Source organism: Idiotropiscis lumnitzeri, chromosome 12 (genome assembly GCF_059441095.1).
Source record: "Idiotropiscis lumnitzeri isolate Australia: NSW breed Sydney's pygmy pipehorse chromosome 12, RoL_Ilum_1.0, whole genome shotgun sequence".
Classification (NCBI taxonomy): domain Eukaryota; kingdom Metazoa; phylum Chordata; class Actinopteri; order Syngnathiformes; family Syngnathidae; genus Idiotropiscis; species Idiotropiscis lumnitzeri.
In genome coordinates, this window is record NC_142402.1 from 21,922,091 (window position 1) to 21,939,030 (window position 16,940).

Genomic DNA, 16,940 nt, shown 5'->3' on the forward strand with positions numbered 1-16,940 from the left:
GATATGCGTGACAGCGGCGCTCGCGTCGGGGGAGTCGTGCGTGTTGTTGCCATGGCGATGTGCTCCGGGTCAGCTCGGATGATCCTGATGATCTTTCATCAAAACGGACACCGAGAAAGAGAACGGGACCCGATGTGCCGAGCGGAAATATGTTGAACGGGTTCGAGCCTGACGGATGATCCAAAAATGTCGTCAAGTCATTTTACAAGAAAAAAAAAAAAAGTGAAATGACGTCAGAAGAATTAAGATTGAAGATTGCAACCTGTCAAAAGAACAATTGGGGGGAATTCTTTGTGCTTGACTGACGGCAAAATGTTGCATTTCAACAAGTTTGCTAGCTTGATGCTAGCATCTATCACGAAAGCGCATCGGCAAAATGGAATTTGTTTTGATGTCACACAAAAAAAAAAAAACGTCACTCTTTCTTCATTTGGAGGATTTGAACTTGATTCCGTTTCGAGAAGCGCTTCCAACGCTGCAAATATTTTATCGGCGCCGCAACAATTTTTGAACTTTTTAATGACGTTTTAGCGACCTTTGAGACAACGTGCGGATATTTAGCAAAAGTCGTGTCGCGTCGAGGTTCTCCGCCGGCACGCTTGTGCACGTTTGTCTTTTCCCGTCTGAGAGCAACATCGTTACTCGCCTTTTATCTGTTTTGGATTCTGCCGCTTATTTTGTTCTTGGTGTGTTCCTAAAAAATGTCATTTTGAAATTTAATCGGCTTGACTTCCAATGTTTTTGTCTCTCTTGCATCTGAGCGGCAGTTGCGCCATCTTGGAGCTCATCAATCAATCCAATCAAATGCGTATTGATTTCATTTGTGTTGTCCAAGTGATTGCGCAATCCAACTTTTCTTGGTGTGACCTGATTGGAACGGTGAGCTCGTCACATCAAGCGACCGCTGCACAACTTTGATCGGCGCCCGGAATTTTTTCCTTCTGGGGCCAAAAAGCCATTTTTGCTCATCACGTTTTCCAACTGAATCAGACGATTCATCTGTCATCTGCCAAAGATCAGAATTGACATCGGCATTGAAAAAAGTCAAAATGGCCCCAAATGATTGCTGTGAGAAAAAAACAATCCGCTGGAACAGCGCAAGAAATGGAGGACTTGCATTCATGCGCTTACTTGAAACACGTGCGCGTGTGGCGCGCACGTGCGCGCCACACGCGATCGTCGTGTCTATTGCGAACTTGTTTTCCGTGCAACATGTTCTTGCTCCTCATGAGTCCTCGTTAAAAACATCCACCTGGGTGGCGTTCGCCGTCTTCCAGCTTGTGTGCTTTTCAATTTGCGTCTTTTGTGGGAGGGGTGGGGGGGGCGATGCGGGCTGGGGGGGGTTTCCCCTGGGGCCCCGGACCTCGAGGGCCGCAGCCAAGAAATTAAATCAGTGCTGATGGTGTCCTGGGAGCGCTTTGGCAATCACACAGAGTGGCACGCCGTCATGGCTGCGTATGCGCGTGCACGTGGCGCAGCGGCAAAACCTTCCTCTCCTCCCTCCCACACGGCGCGCAAGCGTGAAAGAAAGACTCGCTTGGCTTTGCTTGTCCACGGTGGGCGCCCACAGCCCAAAGCTCGCCGACCTGCTCCGACTGGCTCGTCTTCTTCTTTTTCGCCGGTTGGCGCCACGTGATGGCAAACTTGCAAAAGAAATGACCTTTTTGTTGTCGACTAAGGAAAGAAATAAAATTTCGGACGTCACTGCGGCAAAGTCGCGTGCAGTTTGTCTTAAAACTCGTGCGCAAGCCAAACAAATTGTTTCATTTGTGGTCTGGTCACTTGAAACTGATTTCAGTCCATTCCACACAGAAGTGAGACCATTTTTTTCCCCCATTCTTTCTGCATAGCTTCTTTTTGTGATGTTTCTTTTTTTTTGGGGCTAGTTGTAGAGTTGCGTTTGCATTAGCTCGCGGTGGGATGCAAACATCGGCGAGCACGTACGAGAACTCGTGTGATGAGTAGACCGGCTTACAGTTTGGAAATAGCGACTCCACGTCCGAGCTGCGGCGTGCGTTGCGATCGCTGACGTCAGTTGTCGTTGGCGTTCGGACACCTTTTTGACTCCTTGAGAGTTCCGTGACACATTCCGCGCGGCGAAGATGGAAGGCGGGCCGGTGGAAAACATACGTGAGCTAGATGGATGCGAGCGGGCGAGACTGCCCGGCAAAAAAGGGTCAAGTGCCCGGCTGTGGGAATCGTGCAATCGAGTCATCGGATGGCGGCCTGCGTCGGGAAGTGCAAAACGGTGCCCAAAGCCGCAGTATCAACTTCCCACCACTAGAAGGTGCTAATAATCAGGAATGCTTTGACGACGCTACTGCAGAATTTTATGTCGACTGGAAATGTTTGCGTGGCTTCCCTAAAAGAAATGTTGTGCTCGACTCGGGTGATTTTTTTATTTTTTTTTTTCGTCGCGCTGCGGCAATGCCAAACTTTTCGGTTGCCGCGGTATGACACGACTCCGACGTTTGACCGTGATGACATTCAGCATGTGGCTAAACGAACGTCTGCATTTCAGATTATTTAGTCATTTGGCAGGTGGCGTGTGTGTGCGTGCGTGCGTGCGTGTGTATCACAGCCAAATGCCTCTTGTGGGCCAGCATGAGCGTCTTGGACGACCTTTGGGATGAAAAGTAAAGAAAGTCCTGCCCACACTTGTCCACCATGCTAATTACCCCTGAGACGGTGCGTGTGTGTGTGTGTGTGTGTGTTTGTTCCAGTGGCTGTTTGCATTGTGTTACATCATCTGTGCCCCGAAGCAGTGGAGCGACGGCGGCGGTTGTGTGTCATGTGACCTGCTGGCCGTCGCATCCAACGTGTTGAACAAACAAGCCAAAGACTTGAAATGCTTTTCGGTCAAGTAAAAGCAAACATTTGACATTTGCTCGGCCGCAGAAAAGACAAAGCGCCGTTTGCTTTCCGCCGCTAAAGTCTCGTGACGTTTGTACGACCGAATCGACCACGCCACTCGGTTGTTCTCGGCAAGAACCGCGTCACGATTCATGTGAAGAACAAAGGACAAAAAAAATTCCTGACCCACAAAATCGTGTCCCAATAGAATCACTTTACGGTTCTTGCTGCGATGGTCAAGCGGACCCGACGCCATTGGCTCGGTCGCGTCCGCAGCACGGCTTGCCGTGGCGTGGATAAAGAGCGAGCGAGCGTTTGGCCAATGAGCGGACGGCGAGCGCGTGAGCGGAAGATGGCATCTTTTTTTTTTTCTTGACGTCTTCCCGGTCGACGGGTCGGTTCTGACCGGCGAGCGCGACGGCCGACGCGCGGCCGCTCGCTGGACCAAAACCATGCTCACCATGCTAAGCGAGTTTGTTGCTGCTGCGTTGCAGGTGGCGGCTCAGACGGTTCTGTTCTTGTGTATGAACACGGCCGGGATCTTCATCAGCTACTTGTCGGACCGGGCCCAGCGTCAGGCCTTCTTGGAAACGCGACGCTGCATCGAAGCCAGGCTGCGTCTGGAGACGGAGAACCAGAGACAGGTCGGCTCCTCCAAAAGTTCCGCCGGCGCGGGTCTTCGGCAGACCAAAATGATTTCCTGCCCGGGTCGAGTCCGCCTTTCACCCGAGCACAGCGGGGACAGGTTTTTTTTTGGTTTTGTTTTTTTAATCAACATTGTTCTTCCTCTTCAAATAGTTTTTTGTTCATCTCCAAACGTGGAGCGTCAAGCTTCCCTCCCATAAAAGCGAGGCGACGTGAGTCGACGTTGATGGATTTGTGTTGACCGCACGCCATGTTTGCCACTGAGCCACTAATGAGCCTGCCGACGGGAGACAAACATGGACGCCGCATCGATCTGCACGTGCACGCGCGCACGCACGGAGGGAGCGGCGTTTGTTTACGCGGACAAGTGGCCGCAGAAAGCTTTTCTCCAATCTTCTTTCCTGGAAGCCTCGGGCGTGTGAAGCTCAGCCACGGCTGAAATGGAAAGAGGGGGCGTGGCTCAATTCAGAGCCAATCACAGAGCAGCATTTAGGGCGCGTGCGTGTGGAGCAGAGATGAAAGTCATTGCGTCGGTCCGCAAAGTCTGTCCTTCGTTGTCTTCGTTATCGTCGCTCGCCTCTCGATCCGGTTCCATTTAAAAAAAGACTGATGGACATTCAGTTTGCTTGTAAAAAGTTCAGATCCGTCGTAAGCGGTTCTGATCCAGACCCAACGTTGAACTTGAATTTTCACACGGAGCTACTCGACCGCCATTTAGTCGGCAAGTTCACTAAAAGTTCAAATCCAGTTCCGATCCAGACCCCGGTCCGGTCCGGCCATAAACGCAACTTTTGTACTCTTTGCAACTTCTCAACACGTGCAAATGTTTTGTGTCTTGACTAAAAGCGGCCATGCGTCCGCAGGAGCGTTTGGTTCTGTCCGTCCTCCCTCGCTTTGTGGTTCTGGAAATGATCAACGACATGAGCAACGTGGAGGACGAGCACCTCCAACATCAGTTCCATCGGATCTACATCCATCGCTACGAGAATGTCAGGTCAGACGGCGTGAGAACAAAACCAAGGGCTCATCTCGCCGGCGGAGACGTCGGAGAAAGCGAAATTTCGCTCGCGCCGAGACCAAATAGCTTGGAAGTCGCCACGGAGATGTCGCCGCCTCGTTCGGTCTCGGTTTCTTGATGTCGCGCGGCGCCATCTCGGCGATGTCGGCTCCGTCGCCTCAATCTCCAGAAGAGGAGGCCCAGAACTCGGCGAGACGTCAACGGCTCAAGCGTCGTTGAGCAGATGGCGCCGCCGAGTCGCGCGTCTCCGTCCCGAGTCGTGGACAAGATTGGTGTCGCGCGGGCCGCTGCCGTCTCTCTGGCGAGTCTCGCAGAACTGGCGGAGACACGGCCACCTTTTTGGACACTCTGACAAAAATCAAAGCTTCCAATCCGTCGCGGTTCGTCTCCAAGAGACTCGGGTCGCCATTCGGTTTCCGTCTCCGGGCCGGCGATGTGGGCCCTTAACGAACGGTGCGCCGTGGTGGAAAAGTCAAGATTGCGTCCCGAGGGAGGAGCCAAAAGTGACGTTTCCGTGTTTTATCCAGCATTCTTTTCGCAGACGTAAAAGGCTTCACAAATCTTTCCACGACGCTGTCGGCTCAGGAGCTGGTGCGGATGTTGAACGAACTCTTTGCGCGCTTCGACCGCCTGGCCCACGTGAGTGCGCGCGTGCGGCGTGCATGTGGCGTGTGGCGTGCGGCGAGGCTGAGCCGGCGCCGTTCTGCTTGCAGGAGCATCACTGCCTGCGCATCAAGATCCTGGGAGACTGCTACTACTGCGTGTCGGGCCTTCCCGAGCCGCGGCAGGACCACGCCCACTGCTGCGTGGAGATGGGCCTCAGCATGATCAAAACCATCAGGTGACCGCTCCCATGGCAATGGAAAAGCAAAGTGACAAACAAAAACGCCGTCTTGTGCGTTGGCAATGCGCACTTGTGTGTTTGTGTGGTGTTGTCAGATACGTGCGCTCGCGCACCAAACACGACATCGACATGCGCATCGGGATCCACTCGGGCTCGGTGCTGTGCGGCGTGCTGGGCCTCAGGAAGTGGCAGTTCGACGTGTGGTCGTGGGACGTCGACATCGCCAACAAGCTCGAGTCCGGCGGCATCCCGGGGTGAGGGCGCCGCGTGCCGCGCGCTCGCTCGCCTGCTTTTTCTTGGTTATCGCGAGACTTTCTCAGTAGCCGCTTATCTTCGCGTGCCGCCGTGTTGATGTTTTGACCGCTCGATCTTGAAAAGCCGGATGGCAGGGCTCGCGACGACCTGACGGCATGTCCGCCCCCTTCCCCGCAGGCGCATCCACATCTCCAAAGCGGCCTTGGACTGCTTGAACGGCGACTACGAGGTGGAGGCGGGCCACGGCAAGGACCGCAACGACTTCCTGCGCCGCCACAACATCGAGACGTACCTCATCAAGCAGCCCGACGACAGCCTGCTGGCGCTCCCCGAGGACATCATGAAGGAAGCGGCCGGCGCCGTCGACCGCCGCGCCAGCGCCGCCACCTTCAACGAGGCGTCCTGGAGCCCCGAGTTGCCCTTTGACAACATCGTGGGCAAGCAGAACGTGAGCGCGCCCGCGCGCCGATCGTCAGCGGGGAATGTCGGCATGCTTTCTTTTGGTCTCACCTGTGCCGGAAGGATGCTGTTGCCGTGGTAACGCGTGTGAGAATGGTTGTGCCTGTGCGTCCCCGTTTGTGTTTTTGCCGCCAGGACAACGAGGTGAGCTTCTGCTGTGCGTGTGTGTGTGTGTGTGTGCACCTTTCATGTCATTCTTCCATTCATTCATTGTCAAAGTCGGCTCACGCAGGACGACCAAACTACTCCCTCCCAGCCACATCTTCTCTTTTTTTTTTTAATACCTCCAAAAACGTGCAACACATTCAGTACTTATGCGTTCTCTCAAAGTTGTTTTGGGAAACAAAAACGAACAAAATAACATTTTCGTTCAGGTCATAAATAAAAATTGCTTTTGACATTTCCAAAACTAGAATTGGAGAAAAAATTTCATTTTGGTCTTTGCCAATGAATTTATTTACGCCATGTTTAGCTTTTTTGTCCAACGGAGTTTAAAGCCACAAATCCACTTTAGAAGTTGTCAACTTTGTGACTTGTTTGCACGCGTGCATCCACTTTTCCAAGCGGGAACACGCACGGCACTTGTTGGCATTCACACTGTACCCGGTGTTAGAATATTTTTGTTGATTTATTAGTACTCAAATACTTCCCGTGGGGTTGCACACAAGCCAATCTTTTTTAATCACGAAAAGGACGAAATCAAATTTTTCCAGTTGACAGAGAGAGAGAGAGAGACACTCGAGTGTGCCAAAACACAAAAGTTGGCTTGTGAAGAAGCCATTGAGAGTCAAAATAATTGCGTTTCATTTGAGCGACGGGATGACGTTCAATAAACGCCATCCGAAGTCATCCGTGAATTTGTCTGGTGCGACCACTCGAGGCGGCCGCTGCGGCTCCTTTACCGGCGCGTGAACGCTCGCTATTGGATGTCCTGCGTTTGTATATCTTGAAAAAGTGCCCACCCCCCTCTTCGGCTCGCTCACAATGGCGGCCGGCAGCTGCGCGTGCATTTGAAAGGATCTTCGCAAGCGTTCTGAAGCATCTTTCATGTTAGCGCTTTGGCGCACGTGACAACCTTTTGAGGTGTTTCTGCGTGAACACTTTGGATTGTCGAAATGCGCTTCCATTCGAAGAAGAAGACAAAAGACACCGAGTGCAGTTGCCGTCATTGTGTGGCCCACACGCACGCGCACACACACACGCACGCACGCGCTCCGTTGGCCACACATGACCAGTTGAAGGTTTCGGTGAAGGTTAGCTTCATGACGCTGCGCTAAATGCTAATGCGACGCAAAGAAAGAGGAAATGAGCTGCGACTTTTGGGACGTTGACCTTGAACGGAAAAGTTCATCGGAAGGAGAGACGGAAAACGGGCAGCACGGCGGCCCTCGAGGGCGCAGTCGTAAAGTTTCAAGTTGGGAAATTTGATGCCACGACTGTCCTGTCCTGTCCTGAGTTTTGAACCAAATATCCTGCAATGTGGTTTATTCTTCACGTCTGCTTCATGTCAAGACATTTGCTCGTCATTTCACATTCCGTATTTGAAAAATTGAAATGGAACTGCGCACCTTTTTGGATTTTTGGCACTTTAGCTCCCTTGACAAGTACAAAGCAGCAACATGCAACGAACGTGCTAGCGTAGCGTTTAGCCACTCGCCATCTTCGTTAGCGTCGTGCTAATGGCCAGTTAGCTTCCTCTTTGATTTCTACACGTCCACATGATTGTTGTTGTTTTCGTGGCGTTCGATGGCTGAAACCGGGAGAGACGCTTTGAGATCAGAGTTTGTCACAGAAGCAATTCAACTTGTATCTCAAGGCACGACGACTTTCTGTTGATTACGTTTGCCATGTTCCTTCGTGCTGTGTCGTCTTCATTTCCTTTGAGTGTGTGTGTGTGTGAGCACAAACAGGACGCCGGCAAGCTGCGAGCCGAAAGCTTGCATTTTGCTGTCTTTTTCTTCTTCTTTTTTCCGTGTTGTGCCTCTGCGAGTGCCGTCGCAGCATCCGTTTCATTTGATGTGCATGTGCTTCCTCCCCCCCCCCCCTAGACTCTGGCCGCCCTAACGAGAAATTCGATAAATCTGCTTCCAAACCATCTCGCACAAGCTTTGCATGTCCACTGCGGTCCGGAGGAAATTAACGAGCGAATAGAGAGCGCCATCGACTTGCGGAGTGGCGATAAGTTGAGGAGAGAGCATATCAAAGCGTTCTCGCTGATGTTTAAAGACGCCGGCCTGGAACAAAAGGTAGCTGGTCGGCTCTTGGACACGCGACTTCTTCTTCTCATTTCTTTTCCTTTTGTCCCGTTTTTCTTCTTTGGTTCTTTGTCCTCCCCACCTTGCAAAAAGAAGCCCAACGCAACCGTTCCATCATGAGTAAACTAAAGGCCCAAAATGTCGGCCGTCGCGCGCTCGTCCTTCGTCCGATGGCGACGTGTGCGTCCGTCAAGTGGCACGCAAAACACGCGGCCACGTTTCCGCAAGTACATTCGAGGCAAAAATGCGAGCAAATTCTGTTTTCAACTTTTTTATTTTGCCGTCCGTCCGTTTTCTTTGATGACATCACGTAAAGTGGGATGAGCGCCACCTGAGCGACGTCCGCAAATGTCCAAAATTGAACTGTAAGAATTTCGAGACACGAATCGACCTGAATTGACCCGCCGCTCGCACGCAGCCTCGTTTTGCACTCGGTCGCGCATTTGTAATAGTTAGCCGAGTAGCATAATTGTTTCGAACGTTTCGTCACAATCTCAATGACAAATAAAAATAAGCTTGTTCATTTTTTTTTTTTTTTGTGTTAGATTCTTTGTCATCCAAGTTGGAGGAAAAATTCCCGAAAGGAGAACGTCTGGCGTTTCATTCGCTGGCTCCCACGTCACTCACCAGGCCAGGCCAGGCCCCGCCTTCTAATGCCACACCCATTTAAAAGTCATCCAGGGGAGATTGGTCAGGGTCTCTAATTTAGCTCTTTTTAATCAATATTCATCCACCCGCGATCCAAACCGCACCATGTTTCATAAAAAGCAACAATTTGGTTTTATTCTCCAAACTACCAAATTATTGGCAGAAAATGAAAATTGGTATTAAATTCAAACGTGATCGTCCATTGATTGCCAAATATTGACTGTAAACATTCAAAAGTATCAAAGTCATGCCAAACAATTTGCAAAACGACATCATTTTGATGAGCGAGCCTCAAATCTTGCCATTCTTATTTCGGGTCGTTTGTGCAACTTGAACAAAATTTGAAGTATGTTGAAATGCATTTGAATGTTTAGTTTGATTTTTCTCAATAAAATCTTCCTCATTATTTCTATTCCACCGTGCAAGAAGACAGCGCCACCTTCAGTTTACTCATGAGAAAAAAAAAATCAAATGGCAAAAAAAGTGTGACAGAGCGCATTGATTGCAAAGCAGACCTTTACTTTATTTTCCTCAGTCACGTTTTATGCGTTTAGACATCTCAACTTTGCAATTGATCATCAACAAAATTTGTTGTCTGAATGCAATGCACATCTGCGCCTCTTGTCCCGCCGCTTCCTTTTCCTTCCCGTTGGCTTTTTTTTTTTTTTTTTGTGCTCCGTGTGCCGTGATTTGCTGTTGGGCTCCTCATTGTTCCGTTTTACTTTGCAATCGTTTTTGTCGAAGGTGTGCGCAAATGTCAAGCGACCTCTCGCTAATTTCCCAGCAGCCTCGGAGACCGGCGGCATGGAGCCAGGGCGGCCGGCGGGCTCTCGCGCACTTTGACCTTTTGACCTCTGCCCTCCACAAAGTACACCTATATGCTTCCAAGATGACGTCACCACAAATATACACACCGACTGCATATGCAACATGGAAAGTTGCATACGTGACTATTTTTCTAGAACTTTTTAATGGTATGTTTCCCAGCTCAATGTGACCCGCTGCATTTTTAATCAGGATCGATTTTGAGATTATTTCAACCCCCAAAAAAACATTTTGCTTCACTCGGGTCACTTTGAGCCACCACATTATTTAACCAGCTCCTTTACTCTCGATAACCGACCCGTTGATTCACTGCACGAAACGTCAATGCCTTTTCTTTACTCACTGTATCAAACCCAGCTACTAGTTTACTTATTCAAACCTCATTCTTTTTTTTGTACTCGCTGTATGAAAGCAATCAACTTTACTTACAATATTAAACCCAGTCAACGGGTTTAGTCACTAGATCAAAACAAATTGCTCACACATTCATGCACCATCTCATTTATTCATTAACTACTTTACCCATCCGATCAAAATTAGATCACAACTACTTGTTTGCACACTATATGAAAATGAGCCAGCTAGTTTACTTCAAACCAAGCTACTCATTTACTCATCATTTCAAACGTGGATACGAGTTTACTCGCTAAATCCGACTAAAAATGTACTGCTTTTAGCAGTTGGCTTATTTGTGAGCATTCCAATCTGTTGGGACTTGGCGAGCAGCTAGCGGCTAGCATCTAGCGGCTAAAGGCTAGCATCTAGCGGCTAAAGGCTAGCGGCTAAAGGCTAGCGGCTCGCCGCTCGCCGCTCGCTTAACAACCCCGCCTGCCGCTCCCGTCTTTCTCTCGCTTGAATTGTGGCATGCTCATGTGTCGCGTTTGACGTTGTACTTGTTGTTGTTGTCGCGTTTCCCGTTTCAACATGAGCACGGTTTCTCTCTCTTTCCTTCTTTGCCGCTCAAGTACTCGCAGATGAGGGATGAAGTTTTCAAGTCCAACCTGGTTTGCGCCTTCATCGTGCTCCTCTTCATCACCACCATACAAAGTCTGCTGCCCTCCGCCAGGTGAGGCACGACATCCACTTGGACCAAAATCCCCAAATCCCAAAAGAATACGGCGGTGTTGTTGTTCCACGCAATAAATGACAACTTCATTCTAGTGGGCAACATTTTGTAAACGTCGTCATCTAGTTTAGCGACTCCCCACAAAATGAAACCTGATCAAGCTGCTTGTTCTTGTCTGACCTAAACCTCGTCCGTTACATCAAATATACTCTCACTACTACTTTTGTCTCCGTGTGAAATGAAACTAGAATGTGACTTTATTCTCTCGAAAAAAAATCCAATCAAATCATTGCTTTCCTCCTCGCTGCTCGTTTGCACGCCGTGATTAAACCGAGTCAGATAGTTCACCGATTATATCAACGCGAGCTTCAAAATGCAACGTACTCGCTTTATCAACGCTACAGGACTTCTGATCTAGTTTCTCAGCCAAGTAGTTGACTCTCAAAACCTACTCACACCTCAGATCTTGCGACTAATCTCACGACAACAAACCGAGTCCACCAGTTTTCTCGCGGAGCTGTTATTTTACCCACGACTTTACTCGCCATGTCGCTAAAAACCTAGCGCCGAGTTTCCTCGCCATCAGGCCGAGTTACTAGTTGACTTGTTACTGCGGACGACGACCTTAAAAAAAGTCTTTTCGGCCGCAGGATGGTGCCGATGGCGGCGCAGTTGTCGGTCCTGATCCTGCTGCACTCGTGTCTGGTGCTGGCGACCACGGCGGAGGACTACAAGTGTTTGCCGCTGCTCCTGCGCCAGGCGTGCTGCTGGATCAACGAGACGTACGCCGCGCGCAACGTGGTCATCTTCCTCTCCATCCTCATCAACTTCCTGGCCGCCATGATCAACATGGTGAGTGGCCGCCCACGCTTGGCGCCCGCCCGCCCGCTCATAGCTGACGCTTGTCCGATTGCCGTACGGCAGCTGTGGTGCGACTTGCACGATTCGGCCGCCTCCAGGAACGACACATTGCGCCGCTCCGACGCCGTCGCTGACATCTGCTTCTACCCGGAGGTACGCGCGCCGTGGCTCCGTCACGCCGTCGTGTCAGGACATCCCGATCCACGACTCGATCGCTCTCTGACCTTTGACCCTGTCGTAACGTGACTCCGTCATGCCACCGTTTTTGTGATTCCGTCACAAGTCTCCATGTCCTACCTTCCGTCACGCCATCATGCAGCGATTCGGACTTCCTGTCTAGACCCGATGACACTCGGGACTCAATCTCAATTCTCGCCATCACGCCATGACCGCGTGATGCGATGACGTCATTGCATCACGACTCCCTCGTAACTCCAATTTCATCCCGCCCTCACAATGGTCTCATCACATTTTGAGCTGCTCATTATTAGGCAAGCGAGGACGCCGTGGTGTTGATTGAGGGCTCACAATGTGGCAAGCGGCGGCTTGTTTTTTTTTTGTTGTTGTTGTTTTTTTCTGTCCGAAAGCCGTCCGACCAGCGACGGGCCGATCGTCTCTTGTTACTTGTTGCGCTTTTTGTGTGTGCGTGTGCAGTACTTTGTGTTCACGGGCGTGCTGGCCATGGTGACGTGCGCCGTCTTCCTGCGCCTCAACTCGCTACTCAAGTTAGCCGTGCTGCTGCTGATGGTGGCCGTCTACTCGCTGCTCACCGAAGCCTTCTACGCGGCGCTCTTCGTGCGTTACGACGTCGCCCACCGAAACGCAGAGTGAGCGCACACGCGATCCGCCGATTGCCGTGGGCGCTTTCCGTACATGCTCCACTTCAAATTTCAATCCATTTTTTTTTCTTTTCTTGAATTTGTATTTTTTTTCCTTCACAATAATCGTGTTTTTATTTTTTTTTTAATGACAAAAGTGGTCATTTCAACATTAAAAGTTGTTGTCTTCTGGATGTCGAAATGATGTCAGAGGCCAACTTGCTTCTTTAGAATTGAATTTTTTCTTAGTTTTTTTCTCCCAAAACTTTTTCATTTGAATCATTTGATCCCTTTTTGTTTGTTACTTTTTTCCTGTTTTGGTGCAGTGCCGTTGTCAACGAGCTTCTTTGCGTTTGCAGCCGTGTTCTTAGTGGATGGATGTGTGCGCATCCAACTTTCAACTCGGGAAGCGCCCCACAGCAAAAAAAACAAAAAACAAATGAGTGAGTGAAAATATGTCAGCTGGCGAGGTGTCTTTTTTTTTTTTTTTTTTTTTTTTGCGGCGCGCCTGACGAGTGTCAAACGCTTTCTTGCTGCTAACGCGTTGGCTGACCTTTACCTTGACAACCGCTCAGTGCTGCTTCCGGTTTCCGTGGCAACGCTCCGCTCTGCTTGACCCGCTCCCGGGAAGATGACAATGTGGATGCTGACGCTTTCAGGAACTTCCTGGGCACCAAGGAGACGTCGCTGCTCCTCATGGCCATGTTCCTCCTCGCCGTCTTCTACCACGGACAGCAGGTTCGAAACACACACGCTGTGACGTTACTTGAGTTTGCGGGAACATTTTTTTCTACCGTTTTACAGCAACCGAGATGACGTCACGTGCGATTGTTCATCGCTCGTCGTCAAGTAATGGCATCGTTTCGAGGCGAAAACGAGAGCGTTTCTCGGAGTCCGCGTCACGAGTCGTGTTTTGTGTGCGCCGGCATCGCCGCCGACCTTTCGTGACCCCACCGAAGCCCAAAAGCCGCAGACGACTTTGGGACACGCACAAAACAAGATTGGATTTTTATTTCACGTGAACTCGTTTCTGAATTGAGTGATTTTGACGAAAGTAAAAAAGCAAAGAAATTTGGGGTTCACCTCCCGTTTGAAGAAAATTCCTCAAGCGCTAAAGTGTCAGTCGACACGGACGGCCTGAGCTTTTTTGTCCCGTCGGCCCGAAACTAAAGCCGGCGTGCCGTTTGTGTGTTTGCCGTGCAGCTGGAGTACACGGCGCGATTGGACTTCCTGTGGCGCGTTCAGGCCAAAGAGGAAATCAACGAGATGAAGGAGCTGCGAGAGCACAACGAGAACATGCTGAGGAACATCCTGCCCAGCCACGTGGCCCGACACTTCCTGGAGAAGGACCGCGACAACGAGGTCGGCCGCCGCTCGCTCGCTTGCAAATGCGTTCATACTGGCGACCGGTCCATTCCGCGACCAATCCGTTGTGCTGTGCTCGTTTGGCGGGCTGCACCTGAAATGACCTGGCGACCAGTCAACATTCTTACCGACAGACAAACGGTGAAGAAAGAAAGAGACGGCGAGAAACAGAAAGAGGCTGAGAGAGAGGGACAAATATTAGAAAGAAAGAGGAAGAAATAGAAATGGGCGAAACGAGAGAGGTCGCGTCCCAAATGCAAAGTGTGGCTCGTGTCTCGGCAATGACGTGAGCGTGGCGACGGCGACTTGTGGCGAGCGATGATGCGGCGAGCATATTTCGCCACGACGCCCTTCGTCAGGCGCTCGTTTGTCTTGAGAGCCCATTTGTGACTGGTCGCTCCTTCACCTTTGCCACAAAAAGGTGAAGCGCCACCAAACATTTGGACGTGTTCGAAAGGAGCTCCCTGGTGACAACGGCAGAGGGCTGAGGATGGAGCCCAGGGGGGACTCCAGACCCAAGGACGTTGTTGTCCACTGGCGGGTCGCATTTGGCCAACTTTGGGCGAGAGACGGGGGATGCCCTGGACTGGTCGCCTGCCCGTGTCCTGACAAAGATTCAAACAACGGGGCGGTCGCCCGTTGCAATGCGGGCGAACGTTCCGCTTCCGCTGGCGAGACTGAGATTGTAACGGGCCCGCGTTGTTTGCGCCCACGCAGGAATTGTACTCGCAGTCGTACGACTCGGTGGGCGTGATGTTTGCGTCCATTCCGGGATTCGCCGACTTCTACTCGCAGACGGAGATGAACAACCAGGGAGTCGAGTGTCTGCGGCTGCTCAACGAGATCATCGCCGACTTTGACGAGGTGGACCGTGTCGCCTTCTCTTCGCTTGTCGCCGTGCGTGTCACGGAATTGTGTGTGTGTGTTTGCGCAGTTACTGGGAGAGGAACGTTTCCAGGACATCGAGAAGATCAAAACCATCGGAAGCACGTACATGGCCGTGTCGGGTCTGTCTCCCGAGAAGCAGGTGAGCGTCGTTTGGCGTTTAGGCTGCGTTTGCCGTCGACTGTGCTCAGCTGACGCTTGTCGCGCTGCCGCGTCGACAGCAGTGCGAAGACAAATGGGGCCACTTGTGCGCGCTGGCCGACTTCGCCATCGCTCTCAACGAAAGCATCCGAGAAATCAACAAGCACTCCTTCAACAACTTTGAACTCCGAATAGGTACGCCACATTTGGCTGCATGCGTGCAACTTTGTTTGTCGCGACGCGCCACGTCGCATCTTTTTGCTGAAGTTCTCACCAAGTGTCTCGCTCTTTCTCTTCGGTCGCGCGTCTTCAACGTGTCGTTTCTTTTTTTTTTTTTTTACCCAAATAAATTCGGCCCATATCCTTGATTGGGGTCGGGGGGTGGGGCATTATGTATTTGACATGAAACATTTTCACATTGTCGAGATGTTTACCAGTACCAAAGAGTTGGAAGTAAAAAAAAAAATGTCAAAAAGCCTTGCAAATTTCAATGCGAGCATTTTGGTTCCTCGATTGCCGGCGCCGCCATATTGGCAGTGACCGCCAACAAAACGCGTCATTTCGGTTTCGAGAGCTCGTTTGACGTCGCGCGTCTTTTCTCTCCCCGCTCGGCGGCCAGGCATGGCCCAGGGCTCGGTGGTGGCGGGCGTCATCGGCGCCAAGAAGCCGCAGTACGACATCTGGGGCAAGACGGTGAACCTGGCCAGCCGCATGGACAGCACGGGCGTGAGCGGCAAGATCCAAGTTCCCGAGGAGACGTCGGCCGTCCTCGGGGAGCGCGGCTTCGCCTTCGAGTACCGCGGCGAGATCTACGTCAAAGGCATCAGCGAGCAGGAGGGCAAAATCCGCACGCACTTCCTGTCGGGCCGCGTGCTGCCCAACCCGCTCATCATGCAGCCGCGCAAGATGACGGGTCAGTACTCGCTGGCCGCCGTGGTGCTGGGACTGGTCCAGTCGCTCAACCGCCAGAAGCAGAAGCAGATCCTCAACGACAACAACAACTCGGCCATCATGAAGGCGCACCACCATCACCACTACAACCGCCGGACGCTGCTGGCCAACGACGGGGGCGCCGCGCTCCACGCCGAAGCCCCCGACAAGACCGACGCGTCCTGAGATGGGGGCGGAGCCCTGCGCAAAAACATGGCGGCGGACGAAAAGCGGGCCAAATGTTCGCAACTGCAAAACTTTCCCTGGGAATTTCGAGGAACGCTCGCAACGTTGGGCGGCGCCGTGCGCTGGCGGGTCGCACGGTTTGGTGGTCAGCAGTTCAAATCTGAGCCTCGCAATTTTGCCCTTCTGAAAAGATCACGAGAAAGCTGGATGTTCCCATTCTGGCCGCCGCCTTTTTTGTTTTTGTTTTTTTTTGAGCATCTAATCGGAATTGCAAAGGTTCAAAGACGCGTCTGGTCGTTGCCTATCATCATTTTCACTTTTTTTTTTTTTTTTTGACAAGGTGCAGGTTTCAATTCAGGTTTCAGATTATTTTTCTATTTTTTTTTCCCCCCTCATCAACCCAAAAGGTGAAAGTTCACAGACGAGTTTTGGCCCTTCTGGGCAAAGTTAGCATGTTTGCCAAAGTGGCGTCCTCGCACATTCCGAACCCACGTTAGCATGTTAGCGACCGTAAATTGTGCGGCGCAACGAATGTGGCTGTGATTGTTGAGTACATTTCGGTTTTATTCCCAAGGAAAGTTTACAAGTTTGAAAATTCCCGTCATTATGCAACCCTAGCGGAACTGGACCCAGAACCGGACCCATGTGACGCGCCGGACCCTCACGAATGTTGTCCGTACAACGCGAAGGACGGTACCCGCTTGTCGTGTGTTCAACTGTCGTTTTTTTCTTTTTTTTTCTGGACCATCCTGACGACATTCTTGTCGTTTGTCACGTCCTCTTCTCTTGTGACCTTTAACCCCTTCGAACTTCGCCGCTGTCCATCTTTCTTTTTTCTATTTCTTTTATATGCGAGCGCTCAATAAAAGTGTTTAATTTTTCATAA

The 16,940-nt window shown here is 51.1% G+C and overlaps 1 protein-coding gene across 4 annotated transcripts in view; it reads left to right on the forward strand.

The window, feature by feature from the left end:
* The window catches only part of adcy8 (adenylate cyclase 8 (brain)), a 28,196-nt gene extending 11,256 nt beyond the window's left edge, over positions 1-16,940 (forward strand). Inside the window, exons 2-18 of one of the 4 annotated variants that reach the window (XM_088310315.1) lie at positions 3,348-3,497; positions 4,362-4,492; positions 5,044-5,155; positions 5,230-5,357; positions 5,456-5,614; positions 5,793-6,063; positions 8,123-8,320; positions 10,768-10,868; positions 11,519-11,720; positions 11,793-11,882; positions 12,384-12,556; positions 13,207-13,285; positions 13,751-13,909; positions 14,630-14,776; positions 14,847-14,939; positions 15,019-15,133; positions 15,558-16,940. In XM_088310315.1, coding sequence (XP_088166441.1) covers positions 3,348-3,497; positions 4,362-4,492; positions 5,044-5,155; positions 5,230-5,357; positions 5,456-5,614; positions 5,793-6,063; positions 8,123-8,320; positions 10,768-10,868; positions 11,519-11,720; positions 11,793-11,882; positions 12,384-12,556; positions 13,207-13,285; positions 13,751-13,909; positions 14,630-14,776; positions 14,847-14,939; positions 15,019-15,133; positions 15,558-16,054 — 2,805 coding nt within the window. In that variant the 3' untranslated portion in view covers positions 16,055-16,940. Of the gene's footprint in view, positions 1-3,347; positions 3,498-4,361; positions 4,493-5,043; positions 5,156-5,229; positions 5,615-5,792; positions 6,064-8,122; positions 8,321-10,767; positions 10,869-11,518; positions 11,721-11,792; positions 11,883-12,383; positions 12,557-13,206; positions 13,286-13,750; positions 13,910-14,629; positions 14,777-14,846; positions 14,940-15,018; positions 15,134-15,557 lie in introns of all 4 variants that reach the window. The other 3 variants (XM_088310314.1, XM_088310313.1, XM_088310316.1) reach the window with 3 other exon arrangements.